This window comes from Apostichopus japonicus, chromosome 3, assembly GCF_037975245.1.
Source record: "Apostichopus japonicus isolate 1M-3 chromosome 3, ASM3797524v1, whole genome shotgun sequence".
In the NCBI taxonomy this organism is placed as follows: Eukaryota; Metazoa; Echinodermata; class Holothuroidea; order Aspidochirotida; family Stichopodidae; genus Apostichopus; species Apostichopus japonicus.
In genome coordinates, this window is record NC_092563.1 from 17439639 (window position 1) to 17463308 (window position 23670).

General features: G+C 39.7%; 1 protein-coding gene across 3 annotated transcripts in view; it reads left to right on the top strand.

Annotated features, from left to right (window-relative positions):
* The first annotated feature begins 285 nt into the window (after window positions 1-285).
* The window catches only part of LOC139965256 (uncharacterized), a 40794-nt gene continuing 17409 nt past the window's right edge, over window positions 286-23670 (top strand). For 2 of the 3 annotated variants that reach the window (XM_071967429.1, XM_071967432.1), the window contains exons 1-19: window positions 287-470; window positions 2992-3175; window positions 4061-4255; window positions 6027-6193; window positions 6570-7319; window positions 8438-8704; window positions 9621-9679; window positions 10819-11139; window positions 12169-12339; window positions 13071-13346; window positions 14060-14267; window positions 15311-15430; window positions 16025-16132; window positions 16651-16715; window positions 16984-17169; window positions 18493-18646; window positions 19444-22209; window positions 22536-22696; window positions 23234-23464. In XM_071967429.1, the coding sequence (XP_071823530.1) occupies window positions 3012-3175; window positions 4061-4255; window positions 6027-6193; window positions 6570-7319; window positions 8438-8704; window positions 9621-9679; window positions 10819-11139; window positions 12169-12339; window positions 13071-13346; window positions 14060-14267; window positions 15311-15430; window positions 16025-16132; window positions 16651-16715; window positions 16984-17169; window positions 18493-18646; window positions 19444-22209; window positions 22536-22696; window positions 23234-23464 (6369 nt within the window). In that variant the 5' untranslated portion in view covers window positions 287-470; window positions 2992-3011. Of the gene's footprint in view, window positions 471-1638; window positions 1734-2991; window positions 3176-4060; window positions 4256-6026; window positions 6194-6569; window positions 7320-8437; window positions 8705-9620; window positions 9680-10818; window positions 11140-12168; window positions 12340-13070; window positions 13347-14059; window positions 14268-15310; window positions 15431-16024; window positions 16133-16650; window positions 16716-16983; window positions 17170-18492; window positions 18647-19443; window positions 22210-22535; window positions 22697-23233; window positions 23465-23670 lie in introns of all 3 variants that reach the window. The other variant, XM_071967431.1, reaches the window with a different exon arrangement.

A 23670-nucleotide genomic window follows, 5' to 3' on the forward strand; every position in this document is an offset into this window, starting at 1 on the left:
GGGAAAAAAATGCGACCGGGCCGGCCAAGTTCTGTCCCCTTACTGGATCTGCCGCAAGGGACAGATCTATCAACTTAATCCCACGCATATACTTCGTTATGGGCTTGTTCGCATAGCGTCATACGTTCTGTGGCTTCTGTGCCATCGTGTATAAAACAAAACTTTAATAGCTACAGGACACGAGTATCGACGACCCTCCTTTTAATTCCTGTTTACGGGCCGGGCGTTCCATATGCAGTTGAAACAGTAGAATGACAAGCTCCCAACATACCGCAGAACAACATATCAAAGATTGAATCACATGCTGAAATGAAGTTTCGCACTAACTTCGACATGGTAATTCCATGATAACTTCCGCGGCAATTTGTTTTGATGAGTAAACTTTGAATTTATTTTCACCGTACGTGGCATGATGATTAAAATGTAGTGCTATGTCAGAGCAAGGAAATATATGAGAAGTTTCCAAATCGGTAAGAAATTATCGGTGTGTGAGTCCCTCGTTCATGTTTTTCTTTTGTGTACGAAAAATTTGAACGAGAAGAAAACAAACGAGTACGGCACCGTTCTGTGCAATAACACTGACAATTTTCCTAGGCTACGTCTGTACTATATTGCCAACCATAGTTTTGTATTGGTTAGGCTAAATATAGTCTGTGTGACACTGAAGTGTCAGTTGCAAACATTCTGACTGTGTCTATGTAGTTGAGATGATAGCAAAATTTAGAAATAAAGTGAATATTTTGAAAAGGTCACACCAGATTGGTGACAGGCTAATACTAGCAGCTTAACTCAGATTAGGTCTAGCCTAGTGCCAATGGAAATGTTACTGTTACTAGTGTTACTAGTATTAGTAAAGGCTTCATAATTGATGCACCTTCAAATATTACTAGCAACAATACAGCAAGGAACCTTAACTTTTTGCAGTTAAGCAGAGTTACATCTTTCATGAGTTTGAATCCATTTCAGTTATTAGCTGATCAAATTGTGGTTTCATTTAACACCCTCCCCCAAGTTTTGCACGTATTTTTGGCATTTGGAAATCTGACTCCCTAAAAATAACCAAACTTACCGCAACATGATACCACTTCTCCCTGGGACCTGAGCTTAGAGGCTCAGAGCATAGCAAACAGCACCCTAAGTCAATTGATGTATACTACAAAAGTTACAGTTACAGTAGCTTATCAACAAATGTGTCAATTTCGAGGTATGAAAGAACTTGACACGGCAGACATTTTGTGGTCAAATTTTGCTCAATTGTACATTACATAGGTACAGAACAATAATTATTTGGAGATCATTACATTTCCGAGGAACTACACACATGAAAATGCATACAGTTGGGTGATTTGGATTTTTACTTGATAGACATAGTACATTCATCAAATCTTTCAGTGAGTTAATTAATATGAGCCCACCATGCTACTACTAGTGCCTATAGACCTCATTAGGTTGGTGGGAATAGACCAAGGCTAGACCTTACAAGTTACATTGTATTTCATAGGCTTCATTACATAGGTGTATACTGGTTTGATTTTGCGTATGGACATAAAATATCCAACAGAAATTGCAGGTGCAGAAATTTGGCTTCCTTTATAGCTGTTTGGAATGTAGTTAACATGCTCATTTCCTTTTGTCTAGGATTGCAATTATGGAGATCATCACGATAAATTATTTATCTGAGTGAATGAACGTTCCCCGCAATGAAAGGGTTAAGTCAATTCATCACTGCAGAGGTGAGAAGTCTATTGTTTAGTCCACTCAAGCAATAGCTGTAATCCTAGCTAATTATGCTTTTCATCTAGGCCTAGTCATAAAAGAAATTTCGATCTGAGTGAAATGACAACATCAGACGTACTATATAAGTTCCCAAAATCTCGAACTGACAATCCTGAACAGAAATAGGCCGTATAAAACATAAGGAAAAAAACAAATGTCTTTATTTATTCAACATGCCCTTTTTTTGACCATGTGGCCTTGTTTCTTCAGAACTATAGGATATGACTGTACATGGCATAATGCAGCATATTATCGCTATACACTAAAAGCAACGATACCAAGAAAGTTTCATGTGCATGACATGTTCCAGAACTTCTCCGACAGATTGTAGTTTTTGTCATTGGACACGATAGCCAATCAGATACTGTTATTGAATGGTATGAAGCTGACAGAAGATATATTGTCTCTTTTCATTGGCTGAAATATCTAAAGCTAGTTCAGTGAAAAAGTTTGCATGATCATAAGAAAAGAATTTTCCTGTTCTGCCCAAGATAGGACAGTAGGCCGATATAAGAAGGAGAAAAGAAACTAACCACTCAACCAATGACAACAATGATAATTTATAATCTTCTTCAAATAAAAGGTTTTGAAGCATTTTCAGTAATCTTACAATGATCCACGCTAGAGCTAAGTAAATTTGTCTTTACTATTTCCTTTCACTGCTCTGCCGTTTTATGTTGATAAACCTGTCTGTATTCTGTGCGTGTTTTTGTCCCTTCTGTTACTGTTACTTGTCATTTAGCCTTTGAAGAAGATCCTGCAAGGATCGAAACATCAGGCCAACTAACTTTTACATTCTCTTACACTGTAGGCTCTCCAGCGGATAAGCAGTTTGCTAACAGTTTTATTTTATTTTGGTTTTATATTGAACTCTGAGCATCTTAACTTAGGTAGCTGAGGGAGCAGCCATCTTTTGCAACACAATATTACGTAGCAAATTAACCTATAGAGTATAGACCGTACTAATGTAAATGGCCTATACAGTGAGGTATCAAAAGTTTATCAAACTTTCTAATATGTTGAAAATGAAAATTTTTAAGATACTATCCAAAAAATGGTCCTTTAATATACATCTCTTTATAATGACCCCACATAGATGCTGCACTCTCAATTTGCTGTCATGATATGTACAGTGACAGTGACATGGTGTACTTTTCAGAATCTAACAAAAATTTCATTTGAAAAAGTGATTTCTCCTTTTGCTGATTTTGCCAGCATTTTTGAAGTAGACGAGAATGGAAGCAGAGCGTTCATCACCGTTTACTCCAGATCAGGAGTCCTTCTTGGCTCATGCAACTGGTAAGAAGACGGAAATGGATGACATCACAATGAGCTCACTTCCCGGTACTCCGATAGCTGCGTCCACAGTGATGAGACAGAAAGGAGCCATGAAAGAAAGGTGGGGATATAAGATGCAATAAGGACAGATTCGTAAGGACTGTGCTATGGTCTGAGATTTATTAGAGCTCCGGCTTATATTTACATAGTGGCACTTAATTTTCTAGGTATCAGGCAATGATCACAAAATTTAAAACCAACAATGCTTGTCAACAGTTCTGGAATATTTATCTATTTGCAATGTACTGTATTCAAAGTTTTGTAACCATCTTTTTGTTGTTGCACAAATTCTCCGGGTAGCATGAACTGAGCAAAACAGTATTTTCGATGAACTTTTAAACCATGGAGCAAAGTAATCATTTTGCTTCAATTTGTAGTACCTTAAGTATCTTTCAAACCATTTCTGCCTTGATTACGATTTGTGTGCGAACAATTTCCTACTCTACGAAAATCCTGTTTATGAGTTTCTCAATCAGTATTCAGATGTTCATGATGTATATGTTTTGTATGTATACATCAAGAGCCAAATTCCTATTGAATGCCTTGCCCTGCCTCTTTCTGGTTTTTATGAGAGCCTTGAGGAGGAAACTGGGACTTGATCCTTGGTAACACTATATGCAAGGCACTGTGGCTTCTGAGTTGCGCCCTAAACTAAGAAATGAATTTATAGCGATCAACTAAGGGCTGGATAGCTCAGTTGGTGCAGAGCTCAGGGCTTTTATCATGAGGTCACTGTTTTAAATACCTATCTAGCCAAAAAGCTATGAATTTAAACAACAAGAAAAAACATAGTTTGAAAAGTAAACTTCATTCACATTCACTTTCGATATGTTATACAGTAAAAGATATTTAGATTATTGTTTGTTACGTTTCTCGTTTCACAAAACTTGTATGAACGCCTTCTAAGATAAAATTATTTTTTGTGGGGGATTGGTTCCCTATTCAGGATATCTGCCAATGGAAAGGACTCGAGGGGATCACTGTTTGGATCAAACGACCCAAGTCTGGCTCAGTCAAATGACTCACCACAGCTGATGGCAAATACAGAAAATGCAATAGAAGAAGAGAGCCCTCTAGAGGCCAAGCGTGACGAGGGTACTTCAAATGAAAATCTTGCTCTTTCTTTAGAGGAAAAGTCCAGGTAAAGTTTATCAATTAATGCAACATCAAATTAGCTCTAATTGTAGTTTTGATCCAAAGTATTAGAAGCTTTTGAAGTCCTTATGATCTTCTTGTTTTCTAAAGAGGTCCTATTTTGTGTGTGATCTATACTGTTTACAATGGAAAATATGTTTCAAAAGATCTCGTCTTTGACACTGAAGAATGAAAGTCGCATATTACTGCTCGTGATCAACTATGAATTGTTGGTGTAAGCCCAGTATATTTTCGTGGCTAAAATGTATTGGTTAAGGGATGAATGGAAAAAAAAACATGTGTTAGCTCGAATATGTCACACTATTTTGTGAATTAGGGAATGTGCAGGTAGTTTACTTAGAGGTGTATGTCATACTGTAGATCTCTCTCAAAGACATTCTCAGTGATTTCAGAGACTGCAGCTTGTCAAGTTTCTTGTAGCTGGAGATCCCCATATAAAGCAGCATTTTGGGTTTTGTTGCCGTTTTGACAAGTCCATCAAGTTTTTGACATATATCAATCACATAACAGCAAACTAAGATATTAGCCAAGTTTTTTCCCTACCAAAAGCGTTAATTGGCGAGTTATTAAGGACATTTGTAGATAAGAAGAAAGAAGAAAAGTGTCCTGCAACAAAATTACACATTTAATATTAATCGCATACAGTTCCCTCAACCCACTAGTTTGAATTCAACCAATCAGAGATGCAGGTTTAGTTATGAGCCGTTGCTAAAAATAGATTCAAAACGTCGAGTTGGTAACTTGGTACAACCAGCAAGCTGGACTCTAACAGCTCCCCGGTACAACTGCCATAGACAATCTACACAAATCAAGCATGGTGTTGTATTGCGTATTGGCAATTGACGTTCGTAGCTTTTAAATATTCATATTATGTGCGAGGTTTATTTATTTGGATCCCAAGTTCCCACAAAAATATCTTCGAGAAAAACAAAGTTTAAAGTTGTAAATTTTTCAACTTTTATGCCACCATTTGAAGTAAAATTTGAATAGATAAGCTAGTTATGTATGTCGTTATGGCATTGTGGAATCAGTGAGGTTGAGAAAAATCATAGAAAAGGACGCAAAATGCTGCTTTAAGACAGCTTACTGAGCTGCGGTACCTACTGAAATGACAATCGATGATGAAATAATTTACTGAATTCTAGTTGTTTACATCAAACTTCAGATTGCATTGTTAATAACTAACTCCAAATAATCAGCCTCCTTCACTTTGGAGTTACAGTACCTAAATGAAAGGCAAATAGTCGTGGCCTAGGCCTATGAAGTATACTGGCCCAAAGCTGGTGCTCTATTTCACCAGACTTACATATCCTTCAAAAAATATCCTTCAAAGTATCCTTCAAAATTTGCCCTGACATGAACTTTAATTTATGTCCACAGTCTACTTTGTTTTATTACTGTCACAAGCAAGAAATGTTTGCACTGCACAACTGTTATTTGATAGTTTTATCTGATTTACCCGCCATAGACACTGCTGAAAGCGTATTCGGTATGTCATATTTGGTTCCAACTGCTCCCACTCTACTGTACCAAGAACCTACCCAATCAAGAATTGCTTTGTACGTAATGCATTTTGCAATTAAAACTTTTGGCAGAATTGTTTCTCACTCGCTTACCATGTGGTCCCGTGTGTTAGGGAATGTGGTGAAAAGTGGACCAATATCATTTTATCTTTGGGTTCAATAAAGCATGGATGAAAAGCAACTGGCAATATCCATCATTCTGTTTTTCTTTGTTTCATTTTTCCCTCCCATCAGTGATAATGTCGAAGACTTCCTCAGGACGCACAACGTCTCTGGTCTGTTACAGAAGATATCTCTTTCCCAGCTTTCGCTTTCGGATAGACCTCTGGAAACAAGACAGAGCTTAATGTCACAGACTTCAGATACCTCCCTAGGAATATTGAATCTGGATTCCATGCAAGGTGAGATGGCTTCCCTTGGCTCTGTTAAATAACGAATATTCATATTAATACCTCAATTAAGATACTAATTTAAGAGAGTTTGGTTTTAGTAAACAGTTGAATCAAAAATATGTATCTGATAGTATGCAAAAATAATTAATATGCAATTACTACTAATTACTAATTGTGAATTTTTGTGGGAGGATAAAAGGAAAATTTCCTCACCCCAGCCCGTCCCCCGTCTGGCGTGAGTATTGGTTGTTTGTGTTTGAAGCAGAATGCATAGTCGGACTTCAAAACTTGGTAATTTAGACTGGCTGAATAGTTATAGATCACGTTTATTGTGAAAAGCATGCAAATTCCCAGACTTTCAATTTTAGTTGGTTTTATTTTACAGATATATCTGCAGGAATAGACAACTATGACATCACAGAGAGAGACCAATCAGCAACAGGAATTCACAATGACTCAGAGAAAGATTCCAGGAACAGTACCTCGGAGAAAGGCAGGAAGGATGCCATGAACCAAATATTGAAAGCTTCAAAGAGAAATTACTTGTCCTCCGATACCCCTGGCCCCAGAGGTCAGGGCTTAGGGGAAGGTCAAAGGTTAACAAACAGCTTTGGCAAAATGTCTGAAAAGAGTCTATATGGAGAAAGTAGAAAAGATTGGTCATGTTCAGAGCACATTGTTGGAGATGGGAATGTTAGAACAGTGAGTGATCCAGGAATGCCTCAAGGAAACTCTTTCTCACTAGAAAGTCAAACCAGAAGGAGAGAAGGATCCACCAATGAGGTCCACCAGGTGCTGAGAACTGAACCCCAAGTAGATCAGGAAAGCAGCATCCGCTTTCAGGAGGAGGAGGAGGAACGAGATGCAGAGTTAACACCGTCGTCTGCAATTGATTCATCCGAAGGTGGAAGAGATTTCAAAACTGGGAGGGGATGGTCTGATAGAGGGTTGATAATGTCAGGCATAGGAGAACCAAAGATAGATAGAAGGGGTATTTCATCGAGTGACTCGAACAGTAATATAATGGAAGGAAGAGACGCAGTGTTTGTTCACAAGCCAAATGATGCACCGGTTTCTCAAGGGTTAATGTCACTGAACCATGAGGAAGAGGAGGAGGAGCATGAAATAGACCGGGGTGAGTTCAAAATGTATGTATGTATGTATATTAGATCCTCCTGCAAGCAGGAACTCGTGAAGAAGCCTCATTGGCTTATCAAAGCCGCAAGCTGACCGAAGTCAGTCTCTTACATTCATATTTAACGTCCATGGTTATGAATTGTTAATTGTCAACAACTCTGTAACTGGACGACATACATTATTCTGGGAGTGACTCGAAAATAGCTTCTGTTGTCACTTGGAGGTTCTGGGTTTTAGCCTGTGGCAGCTTCAGTTTGGTAAATGATTTCTCAAGGACAAATCCATAAATTTCCCCATCTGTAATGGTTTTCCCAAATCGGAAAAAGAAATGTTGAATGAGCTTGACTATACATTGGATCTAGTTGCAAATTGTGAAAGTGTGATATGTAAGCCATTCGGTTTCTCTTACGGCAAGTGTGGCTGCTTAATGTCTTGAACAAACTGCCTCCCAGGCTGATGTGTCATATTCTATCATATCCTCCGAGTGTATAAAGTTCTGCGAATCTGCGGCCAAACTCAGATATGAGAGAGAGAGAGAGCGATGTGAAGTATGAGGCTTCCCTTAGATCATAATTTAATGCAGAAATATAATATTTATAATAGCCAGTTAAAAGTGTGACTGGTACGTAGACACATCTGTGTGGAAGAAACTTGTAACAAAGCTAGAGCCTCTTGGCGTCATGGGTTTGGACAGCCTCAGTTCCAACACTCTGAGCGCAGCCGTTTTGATAGGTACATCGTCCAGTTACTAAGATGAATGTTTGGTTACTATGACGATGGCACCATATCTTTTGTATTACCACTGCCTCACCACCATTATACTAACTCTTCTTTGTTAATATACTCCTCTGCACTGCTGTCCCTTTCATCTCCAGCAGGCCAATAATTCATCTTACTGCCCTTGTACTTATATTTTCCATTGTTTTAACGTTCCAGTTGGCATTGTCTGTCCATTTGGTCTACTAAACAGCTATATCATTGATATCGTTTCCAGAGAAGATCCTGGTAGGACTGAAATGTCAGGCCCTTTAACTTCTATCGTTCCACATATTTTCTGTTAGTTCACATGTCCTTTTCAATGGCAATTGAGCGTTCTCTCTCTGTCATGCTCAACAGTTTCCATTCAAGCCGGGCTGGACCAGCTCGATGCGATGTTCTTCAATCCAAGTCCGAGTTCCAAGTCGCAGAGGTCTGGCAGCGGAGATGGAGAGGAGAGCCATTGTTCGTCGGTCCAGCAATCTCCGCGAATCTCGCAACAGGGTCGAGACTGGCCGCCAAGCCCACTCGCGGCACAACACATCCGCACAGAGTCGCAACTCAGTGCCACGTCTATAGACTTTGGTGAAGTCGGTGATCAGGGGAACTTTCTACAAGATGCATGTGGTAAGTCCAGTTAATATTTTAATATTCAAAGCACAGAATTTACATAACAGTTTGGTTGACTAGGTCCCCGATAGGTGACCGAAAATTTCACCTCCTTCAACTGGGGCAACCATCTGGGGACGGATAATGTGGCTTGGAGAAAGGTTCTGTATATGGGTAGTTCAAGGGTGCTCAGTTAGAAAATGGTGTCACATTTGGCAACTTTTGAAGTAATTCATGTTCAAGAAATACCACTTTTTTTGTCCACAAATTTTGTCTTCCAATATCCTTTGGCAACCCTCTAACATTTTTTGCCAACCTAAGAAAAGGTGACGACCCCCATTTTGAATACCAGGGGGGGCTATGATGAAGCAAATGGACGTGACATTTGAAGTACGGCATTTAACTACCATTTCTGTGCCAGTGTGTAGGTTTATTATCAAATATGAAAGGTAATGGTTACATACCAACTGATTCCCTTCAATTCTTAACATTCTGTTGTTCCATCACTTTTCATTACTTATAGTGTTAGCCACTTGCAAAATAGAAAACCTTTTTCAAAACAGTCAAACTTAAATTTCTTTCTCTGAAATGAATATGACCTCTCTCATTATAGCAGCAATTTGAACCTTTGAGTATTTTCTTTCCACATTGCTGTTTCCACAGCGTTTTTCTAGTTTTCAGTTTGAAGAAATTTTGTTTGAATTTTGATGCAGGGTTTGCTTAGTTTTCTGCCTGATTAAGCGTTACGAACCAAAATTTGATGAAAGTCAACTGGAATCTGTAGTAACAAGTTTGACTTAGTTCTCTTCTTGGGCTGGTATACCTTTCCTAAAATTGTTGCAGACATAAAAAGGAAAAATGCTACTGTAAGGGCAAAAAGTAAAAATTAACATTTGTTTTTTGTTTTGTTTTTTTCCCTTATGATCTGTTCTAGAAGCTGCAGCTGATGAAAGTGAAATCGATACTGAAGATGAGATTGAGGCAGCTCGAAAGGTATTTCAAATTTCACTTCAAATTTCAAATATGAGATATTTACTGTAACTTCTACTCGCTATGTTGGGATTATTCTATATGCAATTGATATACCTTAAATGATTATTTGCCTTATTCATCATATTGCATTTTACCTGATTTAAATCATGAAGTAAATTCTGATGATGATTTTCTAGTCTATCAAGTACAGCGTAGCTCTTCTTCAGTCCAGGTAATAACAGACATTTAAGAAAATCAAACTGTAGTGTTATTTCTGAAAGCCTGTGTAGGAAGTCGGTACCATATAAAGTTAAAAGACCGGGCATTTCGATCTCAACAGAATCCTCTTCAAATATTTATTTACTTTCCAAGAAGATCCCGTCGGGATTGAATTGTCAAGCCGTGTAACTTTTGTATGTACAGCATATATGTCAATTGTTCCTCTAACTTACACATAAATTGGCAAAGAAAAAATGTCAGTTTGGATTACAAAAATTGTGAATGTACAAGTTCAACATTCTGAGTATGAGTAGGATTACAAAGGATTACAGAGCCTGGATTATTGGTGGTGTTTGATTTTCATTTGGTCAGAGTCAGAGTTTGAATAAAAGACAATGGGAATGAGTTCAGAAAAGTGTACTCAAAACTAAGAAATTGAGTGCAGACTTGAGTACTACATATCTATATTGAAAGTAATTTTAAATTGACAGAAGTTTTTATCAGATTTTGAAATAGAAGAACCATCACCCTTAAATTTTCTTGGACCATATTTGGTCTATGACTCGATAGTGGCTGTATCATCTCCTCACAGGAGAAAACTTTCAAAACAGTCTTTTTCACTTTTGCAAAATGGGTGTCCCCAATCATGATTGGTTATGTCACTAAATTCAATTTTCCTGGAGGTAGGTGAAATTTGTGCATAATTTGCAGGAAATTTGAATCATAATATTTTTGTCAAGCAATTCCAATTTGAAGTGGTCCGTGATTTCACTTCATCAATTGTGATATATATAACTCTAAATTGTATTTTAATTGTCTGTGATGTCATTTCTTGTTAATGGAGGAGTTTTGCTCAATCCATCACCTCGACCACTGCACAGATAATTCTGGACTGTGTTTTTTTTTTTTTTTTCTTCTACTGCTCTCTCTCTCTCTCTTAGGAATCCCGACAGGAACGTGAGGCGGTGATGGAGGACATTGTCCGACCAGGTATCGAGGGAGGAAGCTCAGGTGAGGAAGATCCATCCCCGTCAGCGAGCAATCTTGAGCCCAGACCGTCAGCGGAGGGGGTAGTGGCCGTCTCTCCTGTCCCTGGTGACGGGGGAGGGGGAGGCGATGGAATGAGTGACCAAGAGTCTGATAGTGGTGCCTCGATAGGTGAAAGGTCACCGGTGAGGAATGGTGTCAGTGGATCTGGAAGGTCGCTTGATGCTGATCAAGACGGTCTGGATGGAGATTTATCCGGGGACAGAGATATAGAGGTGAGACTCATCCTACTCCATCAGAGATAAGAGACACAAAAGCAATCGTCCTGATGCATGAATGATGATGAAATTCTTGAATTTTAGAGGGATACTTTCAGTGCCTGAAGAAGAATTATGTAATATTAAAGGGAGGACATTCTCTGAACTTTAAGTCAAAAATGACATCTTCATAGCATTAAATCTGAATCTGCAAAATATTGCGATATTTTGCATCTGGCAACAGCAGAGTGAATGATGTGGTCACGCTAATTCAGCTAAAAATTGTTTCTTGTATTTCCTTTCTAGTATTTAAAATCACTTAGTTACAGTAAAAAAAAAAGTTTTAGTCTGATGGATGAAATGCTAAGTATTGTTTATTCTAAATAATTCAACAAGAACTTTGGACAGCTAGGCAACCGATCCGAATGCCTCAGTTTTCAAGGATAAATGAAGATGATTAAAATCCTAGAAAATTTAAGCTTTTCAAGTAAATGACTTCACAGACTTAGTGGCCATGATCTACTAACTGGGAAGAATCCAGAGTTAGGTCCGTGGAAATAAGTGTACATTTCAATCAACCATATGTTGAGCTAGGAACAAGATATTGAGGCAGGGGTGTCAGATAGTGTGAAATACAGTCTTTGTTTCCTCCAATATAAATGTCACATTGTCTGCCACAGGGCTGTTCCCTTTAAGGTGATCCTTACCTACCTGTGTTTAGGGAGGGGGTGGGGGTTTAGTTCCCTTAATCTCAATTGAACCAGTTGAAATGTATCAGTGATGCTCTAGGAGTTGCTGGGTGTAATAAATCTGTGAAACAGAGAGTCGGCCGATGAAATTGCACGGTGAGGATTTCGTCTAGGTGAAAATTTCTTCCAGGTAATAAGGTAATAAGGAGATAATTTTAACCGCTGTTTAAAGTTTGGAGTCCTTTCATCATGTGATGATGAAGAATCCATTTAATAGTTAAATGTCTTCAAAATATTACATAATACTTCATGTACCTTAGTGAAAGATAATCTTTTTTCTATTTTTTTTTAACACCAGGGACGAACCAGGTCACAGCCGGTCGGTGATGGTATCATGGATCACGCTGTGGCCTCCGGCAGGCAGGTCCGATTCGCCAGCCACGACGATGTCACAAGATGGACACCCTCTGGATCGGCCTTCCACAGCCGACTGAGAAGGCCTAGACAAAGTGAAATTGAAAATGGAGATGTGAGTGGAACCAATTTTGTATCATAAAAAGCGGACAATGAAATTTGATGAAAATGTCCAGCACATTCACTTAACAGACGTTAATTCCAAATCGGTGTTATGTTATTACTTGCCCTCTATGTTAATAACATACTTAACTCCCCCTCCTTACTCCCCACAAAAACTCACATCCAGAGGAGGACAGTGCTAGAATGGTAGTGAGGATGTAGGTTGCTAGTTCAAAAGTGAGGGAGCTGTAGTGTTTAAATTGTGCAAAGACAGGTAAGTGAGGAAGTGATGTAAGATAACTGAACCAGGTAAGAATGTTGAGCTATAGAGAGGAGGGTAGTAGATTGGAATGGACCAGTCACCGAGAGATGAGGACAGTGTCAAAAGGATTACCACTCTAGACACGACAGAGCTATAGTGTGTGTAAATTGTGCAGAGACAGGTAAGTAAACATCACTGTTCAAATAATAACATGGTAAATAACTAAAATAATTTACACCTGCCGTTTACAACCAAGGCTTTAAGTACAAGGAAATAATTGCTTTTCAAAATTAAGGGTCAGCTAACATCCTTCCCCATTATCTGTTCTTCTAATCCAACCACCCCCCTCCTACCCCCCCCCACCCAATTTGGTTTGTGCAGGATCCATCTCTTCTACATTGTTTGGTGTCATAAATTCTGTCAAAATTGTTTGTATTTCATCAGTAAACATTAAATCCTATTGTCTTTCTTTCCGTCCTCAGGAGTCCTTGTTTCCCCATCCTGCATCCACCAAACCCGCCTCCCAGGACGATCCATCCCTCATTAACTCTCAGTTTTTACTGCCGAGCCACACTTCCTTGGATGGTCTCGTCGAAGAGTCCGGTGTGGAGTGGAGTCAACACGGAGACAGCTTAGTGTTTTCGCAGGGTTCATCTCACCCCAGCCAGCCAACAGACAGAGGGTTGCCTGGAGGACGCACAACATCTCACTCGAGGGAATTTGAGAGGACACTGACCCCGGGCGCATCGACGGGTGATGTAAGTATCAAGATAAACTGGTCCTCTGCTAGGCAGTACCAGATTGGCTTGAAAGACTTGGAAGTGGCATGGGTGAAAATTACCATTAAAGGCAGTAGCCTAGCCTTGACCTAGAGCTGCCTCAAGGTTGTTGGGGCAATCTTTTTTGTCATCAGTTTGGAAATGGAAGGGTGGGGGGCAGGCAGGGAGGGGGGGGATGAGGCAAGAAAACTGAAGGGACATCTAGGTAATTGGCAATAATTTCATGTCCTGACAATCAGTTATGTGATCAATGCATGTTCATTTTTGGATGGTCGTCAATATTGTGAAGGAATCTCTATAAGGTGTGTTATTTCCAAAACTGACATGCAAGTTAGGTACAACAGTTTTTTTAAGATTCTTTCTTTGAAGTGTCTATTAGATATACTTTTGCAGAGATTGGTGTTTTATTACATCTGTGGTGTAACTTCCTCACTAACAGTATGTGACCCCAGTGACCTTATGTATTGATATTACACTCATGCGGTCCTTTAAAGTGATATGTAAATAAGCTCACAAAATGCCTAAAGTATACCACAGGTATTACCCATTTTGACAAAAAATTGAGCAAGTTAAAGTTTTGCTTATCAAGAAATTAACATGGACAAAGGCCTGTATATCTTTTTTAAGCTAATCAAAATGCCTGATATGGTCTTGTCGAGTCAGTAAACTTTTTTATTGTTTTCGTTAAACAGGACTCGTTTCCTCTGAGAGGTTGCTCCCTTGGAAGCTTTGGTGCCTTTCCCACGGGAGGCTATACAGATGTAGGAAGCTCACAGGCAGTCTCATTTGGGGAGGACTTTTCACTCTTGCAAGCTGAGGGGGGCTCGGGGAGTGATGGGAGCAGTAGACGATCGAGTGGGGAGACCAGTGGTAGAGGTAATAACAGGCGATCTGTGACAGGTTGGTATTCTGTGGTGATGGTATACACCTTTCTTCCCACAAAAATTGGGTTCATCTGTGTCACCACCATAGGAGCGTTTTTCATCGGGTCTAAAATAAGAACGCCTTCAGAGGAATGCTTTCTTGGTGGTGTCATAGTGAGGGTGGGTTTTTCATCCAAGACCAATTTACAGATTTCCCATCTGAAATGGCTTTGTTAGTTGAAAAGATTCCAAATTTGAGTTAAAGTGTTGAATTGGCAGCCATCCGACGTGAAAGTTGTAATCTATAAGCCCTTGCGGGTTTCTCCCACATTCGTGGTCGCTTCAGCGTCGTAAAGAAATATAACTGCCTGAATGTTAATGATTAAAACAGATACATCTTAAACAGAGTTTGTCTTAATTTTAATTGCTTTTAAGCTATAGATTCTTTCGGAACAATTTTCCTTATATGTACTTACACATATTTGCCGTGAGTCGTAGCGACCAAGAATGCGCTTCCACATTTGATGTAAAACGAATATCATTTAGAAGTGGCCTTTCTCAGATTCTGTTTTGCCGTCATGCCCTTCCCATTTGGCATGATGCCTTTGACCATTGGAACCTACCAAAGGCATTTTTGCTGTTCCCCTTTTGAGGCTTAAGTCAAGCCCTGGCATTCTAAGACATAGAAGTGAAGTCTTGTCAGATAACATATCACATGTCATTTCAAAAAAAGACAAATCAGGACTTTTAGAACTATTTAACTTATTTCTTCATCAAGCTTAAACACTTGACTTGTTAGGCTATGAGGTTGCATTGCCATTTAATTTTCAGTATGCAATCGAAATATTGCTTCTTTAACATTTTCCGCATTTTTTATTTCTTTTTTCTTTGTGTAAAAGTAAGTGGGCCTGATGTTTCGATCCTAGCAGGATCTCCTTCACAGGCTGATGCCTCTGAAGAAGCTCCTGCTAGGATCAAAACATCAGGCCCACTTACTTTTACACATTCTCTTACACAGGTTCTTTAGTGGATAAGCAGTTTGCTAACAGTTTTGTTTTATTTATTTATTTTTTTTACCAGGAGAAAGTGATAGTGTTGTCATGACCAGTCAAGCTAACCAGGTGGTGTACTTAGATGCAGAGGGACAAGGCGTCACCGATTTGGCATTCCGCACTTCGTTACCAATTTTGCACAAACTCGGTAAAAAGCACTAGTTATCATTATAACCCCCAGATAGGCCAGAAAGTCGCAGAGTTGGAAAACCTTGCAAGCCATTGGAACCTGGTTCAATTCAAATTCAGGATACTTGTGGGAATTCACAGAGCTAAAAGTAAAAATTTAAAATAAAGAATAGAAATAGAAATAAAATAAATACAAATGTGTTCAAAAGTGCTGAGAACAGTTTTCAAGATTGAAAATAAAAATCAGTGGCAGATTTGTTTTCCCCAACATTATTTTTATTGTAAAGTACTACCCTTATGTATCAGAATGTTCTTGGTTGTCGGGTTGGGGGGAAAAAACCAAAGATCCCTGCTACCAGAAAACCTAGGGTACACTTTTTAAGGTTTTCCGGAAAATCTTTTAATGATGAAAGGTGGAGGCAGGGCAAAGAAGGAGGTGGGTAGACATCCCATTTTTAGTATTGCTGTGGGTGCTATAGTAATGTATGAATTATTCATCATTATTCATCAACATTTATGCAAAAGTTTTGAATAAATGAACAATGTCTACTTTAAGCTTATAGGTTGCATGACAATTAAATAATGATCATATTGAGCATTCTCTTTTTCTCAGGTGCAGTAAATCCGTTTGATTCATTCGATAACAAAGACGAGGTTGAACAAGATGTCATGAATAGCATAGACTTTGGTGTGGACATCAACGAAGAATTCCTCCCACCTGGTAAGTGATTTCAATCTCTTCATTTTTCGCTTGACAGTCTTGTGGGCCTTTGGAAATCTTTGTACTTGAAATTATATCAACAGTTTGTAAAATTATTATGATTATTATTGTTTTTAATTATTTCTGATTTTGTTGGGTTTCTCACAAAATGATTATTTTTATGGAGAAGTGATAACAAAAATGGCCTACATAGTGAATTATATTTAAATTTCATCAGTTCTGCCTCAAAAAATATAAGAACATTAAAAATTGTCTCTCGTGTTTAAACCATCCCCATTAAAGCATTCTGAAACCATTTTTAAAAGCATTCTTCCTTCATCGAGCGGTTTCCTTCTCCAAACTTTCTGTATGTCTGGAAATAATTTTTTAAAAAGATTTTCCTCATAGAATATCATAGTGTATAAATTTACAGCTATTTTTCTTTTTAACCCACCCAAATTTGGAGACCATTTGTAACAAACATTTGAATTCTGTGAAAAAGTACAGACTTTTATCTTTTCTGATTTTGTTTTATAAAGACCAAGCAGCCGCAGTGCTCAATGAGGACGAATCAGAATTTCAACGGGATAACATCTTTCATCAGGTAAAGGATCGCGGTGGGGTGTCATGTGACAGGTCTAAAGATATAAATATCTCATAACAAGACCCCTATCCTCTCAAACATGGTAAATTAAAACAAAAACTGTCCGAATGAAAATCATGATGAAAGACTTGTTGGAGTTTAACTTTCTTAAGTGTCGATCACATTGTTGTTAGATAAGCAGAACTCTAAATATGTTTAAAGCAGGCTATACCAGGCTCTCTCTCACATCCATGGGAATTTTTATTTCCTCACACCATTTATATCATAGGATGAACAAATGTCACCTGATGCTTATAAAGATGCCTCCGATTGGTCGATTGGGAACGTTAGTCATGTGACAGTGAACAACGACATCACAGGCACAGAGGACTTCTGTCGTATTTCTCTAGGCACGTTCTTTGGGAAGAGAACGGGAGCGTTGGGTTCTTTGTCCGGCTCTGCAGATACCCAGCGAGTAAGTCCATCAGATGTTTTCTCAAAAACTTCACAAGTTGCATTAGAATTAGTCCTAATAATGAATCCAATCTGAATCCAGCGAGTAAGTCCATCAAATGTTTTCTAAAACTTCACAGTTGCATCAGAATTAGTCCTAGTAATGAATCCAATCTGAATCCAGCGATTAAGTCCATCAAGTATTTTCTCAAAAACTTCACAAGTTGCATCAGAATTAGTCCTAGTAATGAATCCAATCTGAATCCAGTGAGTAAGTCCATCAAGTATTTTCTCAAAAACTTCACAAGTTGCATCAGATTTAGTCCTAGTAATGAATCTAATCTGAATCCAGCAAGTTAGTCCATTTTTTTCTTAAAAGGGCAAATATTGTTTTAGCGTACAAATATAAGACCCCTTAGTGCAAATTCTCACCATCAAAAATAATCTCACTAATGTGTATTATTAAGTGCATAATTCAGTTGGACCTCAAAAGGTGATTGCCTCGAAGGTTGTGCAATCAGCTACTTGACAGGCCAATCTATTGATATCAATAACAACCATTTGCCCAGAAATTAGAAATTTGTTTAGATTTAGGTACCTTTGCATTAAAAAAATTTCATGTGCGGAGATATCTTCCTTTCTTCCTTGTTTTAGAAAAATATACAAACCTTTTCAAAGAACTGTTGTGACACTATGCATCAAGTAAGATGATAGTTTTGGGCAATAAGTGTTGGCGTGGTAGAAAAAATGCATTAACAATGCACAGCGAGCTTCATTTTGTGAAAGAGGATAAATTACAGTGAACACTTGCGTGTGGATAAACACACATGCAAGTGTTCACTGTAATGGGTCCTCTTTCACAAATCGAAACTCGCTGTGCTTTGTAAGCATGGTCCTTTCTATGTGCAAATTAAGTTCTCGTAAATCATGCTTAGATCCTTTCTACTTGTACTAATACAATCCATGTTTCTACTTGTCCTGCTTCCCATGTTGTATGTATGTATTTTAGATCCTCCTGCAAGCAGGAACTCGCGAAGAAACCTCATTGGCTTATCAAAGCCGCAAGCTGACCAAAGTTAGTCTCTTACATTCATATTTAACGTCCATGATTATTAATTGTCAATTGTCAACAACTCTGTAACTGGACAACATACATTACTCTGGGAGTGACTCGAACCGGGACCTTATGATTGAAAGGCATCGGCGTTAACCACTGAGCTAACACTCCTAAATGTTGTAGTTCTTGTCCTAAAAGTCTGGTGTAAGGGTAATAAAAAGAGATTAGTGAACAGTGCCCATGCTCATCTCCTCGCATATTAATATTCTGTTCTCAATTTTTCTCCAGCCCACTTTTGGGATTGATGATGTTGTTAGTCCACCTGCGCGAGAACCAGTTGCACTCGTGAGCATATCGGAGCACAGCAGTAAGGCAGAGGGTAGCGATCAGGAAGCGTTTTCTCCTCACCACCGGTTGGATGGAGAGGGTGGCGACAGCAAAGGTAAATAGGCATAACATTTTGAGTTCAGGGCATTTGAACAGCAGGCAGCTTTAAGGCAAAGAGGTGAATGTATTCCCAGCAGAGAGAGGAATATGGTCGGTGCCAAGTTCATGTGTGTATAACTGCACATACCACATGTGTTGTTACATTTATATTTACTTGAGTGAAAATGTCTGGTAAAACTATTACTATCCAGCCCTTAGTTAGTTACAACCATCCCTATACAGGCATTTTGGCTGCAGGTGCCAGTGAGATGAAAAATAAGAGAAATTCTCAAAAAAGATTCCTTGTTTACAAAAGTTTGTCAAGTTAGGTATATTTTACAGTGTGAAATAATTTTTACCAGAAAGTGTCATGAAGTTTGAAAAAGAATGAATTAAAATCCGATTACATGGTAGCTAAATACCCCCAAATAGGTCAAAAAATAATTTGTTATCAGTCTCCATCAAATTTGGAGACACCGAAGTAAACAACAATAGTGGAATGCCTATGATCCACCCAATGGGGAGTTTCACTGGCTCAAAGCTGGTGATCTGTTCACCAATCATAACGTCTCTCCTACAATGTACATATACATAATGTATATGTACATCGGTCATTCTCTGTTACTGTGCCACGTTTTTCGGACAACCAACTTAGCCGTTCCAGTGAAAAAAAAGGAAAGACCTGATTGAAGAAAAAAATTCTCAAAACTTTGTCCTGTCATCATTTCATTGAATTTGTGTTGTAAATGTAACTCTGATAATAATATAACAGTTGATCTGACTATTAACAATAAATTGTCGCATTTCTTGCAGGAAATGAATCAGCTAACAGCGAGGCCCCTGGGAGTCAATCAGCATTTGCAAATGTTCAAGGAGCATCCGTTTCATCGACGTCTAACCCTTCAAATAATAATCAGGAAGAGAGCGGCCTAGAGGTGACCTTGGGGGGTGGCGCCGGAGGTACCGAGACCCCTCCATTAAACCTCAGCGACATTGCAGGTATCATCGGTCAGATATCCAGTAAATCTAATTCCGAGGAAATCTTACAGAAGATCATCGCCTTATCAAACAAGAGATCCTCAATGAGGCAAGGCAAGGATGGAGATGATCAAGGCAAACCAGATGGGAGGAAACAAGGAGTGGCTTTGAAAGAGAAGAAACTGCTGGGAGATGACAACAGCAGCAGTCAGCAAAGAAGAAATCGCAGTTCCGCTCATGGATCCAGACGAAGACCTAGAGATGGCAGAGAGGAGCAAAAGCAAGGAGGAAGAGAGAGGCAGTTGTTGAAGGGTAGCGTGTTGAATTTTGATGAAACCAAAAGAGACAATAGAGAATCGTCAGTGTTTGATGGGGATACGAATTCAAGGTACAGCGGTGTCAGCAGTGGGAAAACTGGAAGTGGGAAGACTGACGAATGCAATGGAGACGTTAGGAAAATGCCTCAGAAAAGAACAGCAGTAGCTACTGGGGTTAGCAATACTCGTGTAAGCTCTATTGAAACCCAGGATAGAGATAACAGTAGAGTAGGATTTGTTCGTACGACCGGAACAACATCGGTAAGAGAGGAGGAGAACGATACTGAAATAAATCATCAAACTGGTACCCTGAATAAATCCCAGAATGGTTCTCATCTGAGTCAGAATTTAGAAGAAGCAGAACAGCTGCAAAGAGTAGGAATTGATAGAGTGAATACACCTGCCTCGGTGGGAATAACTGAGGAACCACAGGGCACATCATTCAGAGAATCGGTGATCGCTCCAAATCAAGAGGACGAAGGCAATAGTTGGGCTACGTCTTCCTCTATTCGTAGAAGTTCAATGCTTTCTCCAAGGGGATTCTTTAAGGCGAGCACAAACGTGGAAAGAGAGATACTCTGCCTCTCTCCGAGGAGATTTGAAGTGAACGAGAGACGGTCAAGTGCGGAGGATGAAGAGGAGGAGATATCGCCGATAATAGGGACAGGGATCGAACTGGAAGGCAAGAGACACCTCTCGAGACACTTCGACCATCCATCCACACTCTTGAGGGAGGAATCGGAACCAGACGGAGAGCCGAATTCATCTGAAGTCGGGACAGTCGGGGGTTTACCTCCCATCCCTCAGACCTCAAAGTCACAAAGTAATTCTTTGTCTTTGCAACCAGGTCAAGTTGCAGATGGAAAGTCACTCGATGTTAACTCTGTCCCAAAGCACCCGACTCATGGAAGGAATTTCTCTCGGCCATCTGAAATAGACAAGGCTCCCTTGGAGTCGGAGCCTTCTGCCGTATCTTTGCAATCCTCTTCTAGGGAATCGATCAATAGTAAGGGCATGTTTGTGGTCGGCCAACACAAAGTAAAGCAGCTGAGTGCGTCCCTGCTAGCCCAATCTTTCAACGATACTCTTCGTCCAAATTTCAAGCCAGGTGGTCCATCTCCTCCTCCACCAGCATCTCCCACATATAATCAGGATCATTTACTTGGTTCCAGTAAAGGAGGACATGGGGGTGATCTGTCATCTCAGGAATGTACGACGTCGAGCTCGTTATCGTCGGAAGAAGAGGCAGGACAGGTATCTCCTTCTCCTCCTCCTCTTCCGGCTACTGTTTCTTCGAGCAATGCGCAGCCGGAGAGACACATAAAGGAGGTACCTTCATCCACTCTTCCCCAACAAATGTCTCTGGACAAGAGACAGATGGGTTCCCTTCAGACCAGGCTAGAAATAGACGGAGAAGAAGCTGTCGAGGAGAGCCCCCTCCCTGTAGCATCCGCAGCCACTGTGAAGGCTAACAGCCATTTGAGACCTCTTGCAAATGTGGCATCGCATGGGAGAGATCTTTCATCTGGGATGGGACATTACGAGTCGGTTAATACACACGCCTCTGCTGCGTTGCCCACTCTACTCACCAGCCAATCTCTAATGGATGCCCACTTAGCCAACCAAATTGTTAATTCTAGGCCAGGTAGCAGCTTGTCTGGGGACCTCATGGATCCTCGTCTTTCTGTTCAAAGTCTGGACTCTTACGGGACTTCCCTGAGTGGACATTCTGCTTCTTCCCAGTACGGTCCGGGCTTGTCTTCCCATAAATTTTTAGGAGATACTTTCTCCAATCTCGGAAGAAGACCTCTTTCTTCTCAGTCGTCCTCCGCATCGCAGGAACTTCCAACTGGACTCCTCCAAGGAAATCCTTACCATGATCATTTGAGACATACCCAGCCAGGGTTGCCATACCAGGGTTATTGGCATCATGGATCCCTAACAGAAGGTATTGCCCATCCGAGCTTCTCCAGGGGACACACACCTCACCCGTCTTACTTAGCCGATGGACATATAGCCATGAGCAGTCAACCGCACAGCTTTCCAGAGTCTCAACAGCAAGCGCCGATTATGTCTGTCGGAGCTCTCCCCGGCAGCTTAAGACATTCAAGCCTACCTTATGGTGCTACTCACTTGGGAACGACGGGTGTAGTGTTACCATCAGGCGCGGATCCGCAGTACTCCCAATTTCGCGGTCCAGTGACCACCTTCGGCAGTGGTCTTCACTTGGAGCGTAGATCTAACAGCATGGTCGACGGTAGCTTACCACCGGAGTACCAGAGGGGTGAGTTTTAAAGTCCAGGTTTAAGTTTTGATGGAAAATTCAAGCAGTTGGTTGGTTTTCATTTGAAGACAGAAATGACTATACTGAACTTCTCACAGGATACAACTGAAGCAATGGGTTACTGTTTCTAGGAAAGCTATAAAGTATTGTTGTTTGTTTTTGTTTTTTTGTTATTTTTTTCACAAAAAGATGCAGTTAAATTGTAGTATTAAAGCTCAACCAAGTCATTCTGTATAAAGCATTTTTCTATTAATAGGTTCAACATGTTTAATTTTCTCCTTTCTCTTTTTACATTTTGTGTTGTATTGTTTGTAATCTATTTATAGGTCCAATGCCCAGTTGTCTGGACCTGCCAGCTCATGTACGATTCAAAGGTGTCTGTTGCGTGGGTATTGCATCTCACACCAGTTTACCTCTCAGAAACACGAGCAACAGATGGCTCCACTGCTTCATGGACATTGTTCAGGTCACTGCCAATGGAGAAGAGGTAGACTATATACATAACCATCAACTATGAGAGACAGATCAAAAATGGTCACCTTCGTCACCCCCAATTTCCCCATTCCCCCACCCCCCCCCTTATTCTTCTCTTTACATTTGACTAACAAGTTGTCTATTCCTCTGTTCATGGATTAATTGATCATTGTCAGTTTCTTCTCTTATTCTTTTATCAGTAATCGTGAATGTTTTCAAATTTGAATTAAAATAATTACAATGGTACAGTAGCAAGTCCTAGCTTATTTACAACATGTGAGTAAACAGAAGTGTATTAACATAAATCAATGCTATCATCTCACAATGCCGAATTTTGGTATCATTTAATAGTCATTACCAACTTGAACAGGGAATATAAAATACTCATTAACAACTTGCATTTCACAGTTTGCATTAAGTATTAGAAGATGACAAAATAGTGATAATATGGCCATGCAGAGTGCATTGAGAGGAAAAGAGGATGTTTAAAAAATATCATTTGTGTCATCAGAGGAAGTTAACTTTTCTTGTCCAATAATTTTCTTGAAAGATGGCACCTGAAAGCCACAGTACCTTCATTATCAAGCAAAGGACAACCATCTCTCCGCTCGGAACAGAACAGATCAAGATAATATTCGTCCCAAAGCATCCAGGGATCTACACAGCTCTCCTACACGTCGGTTCGTCAACAGTCGTTCCCGATGGGGACAGGAACGACACCCCACACGTACCTCCTCAGGTCGTCTCCCTTCAGGCCCTGGCAGAGAGCCCATGTGTTGAGGTACAGTAATTGATATGTGCCCTGTATGGGCTGTTTCCTTTTTCTTGTTCTGTGCTTTGTTTGTAGTGAACGATGATTAGACTTAATGTTATAAGTCAAACATTGATGATCTCCATCAAGAAGATTCTATTTCATGTTAACACTACTTAAACACATACTCTGATAGATTCTAGAAGACAAAGACTATTTTATGTTAATACTTCTTT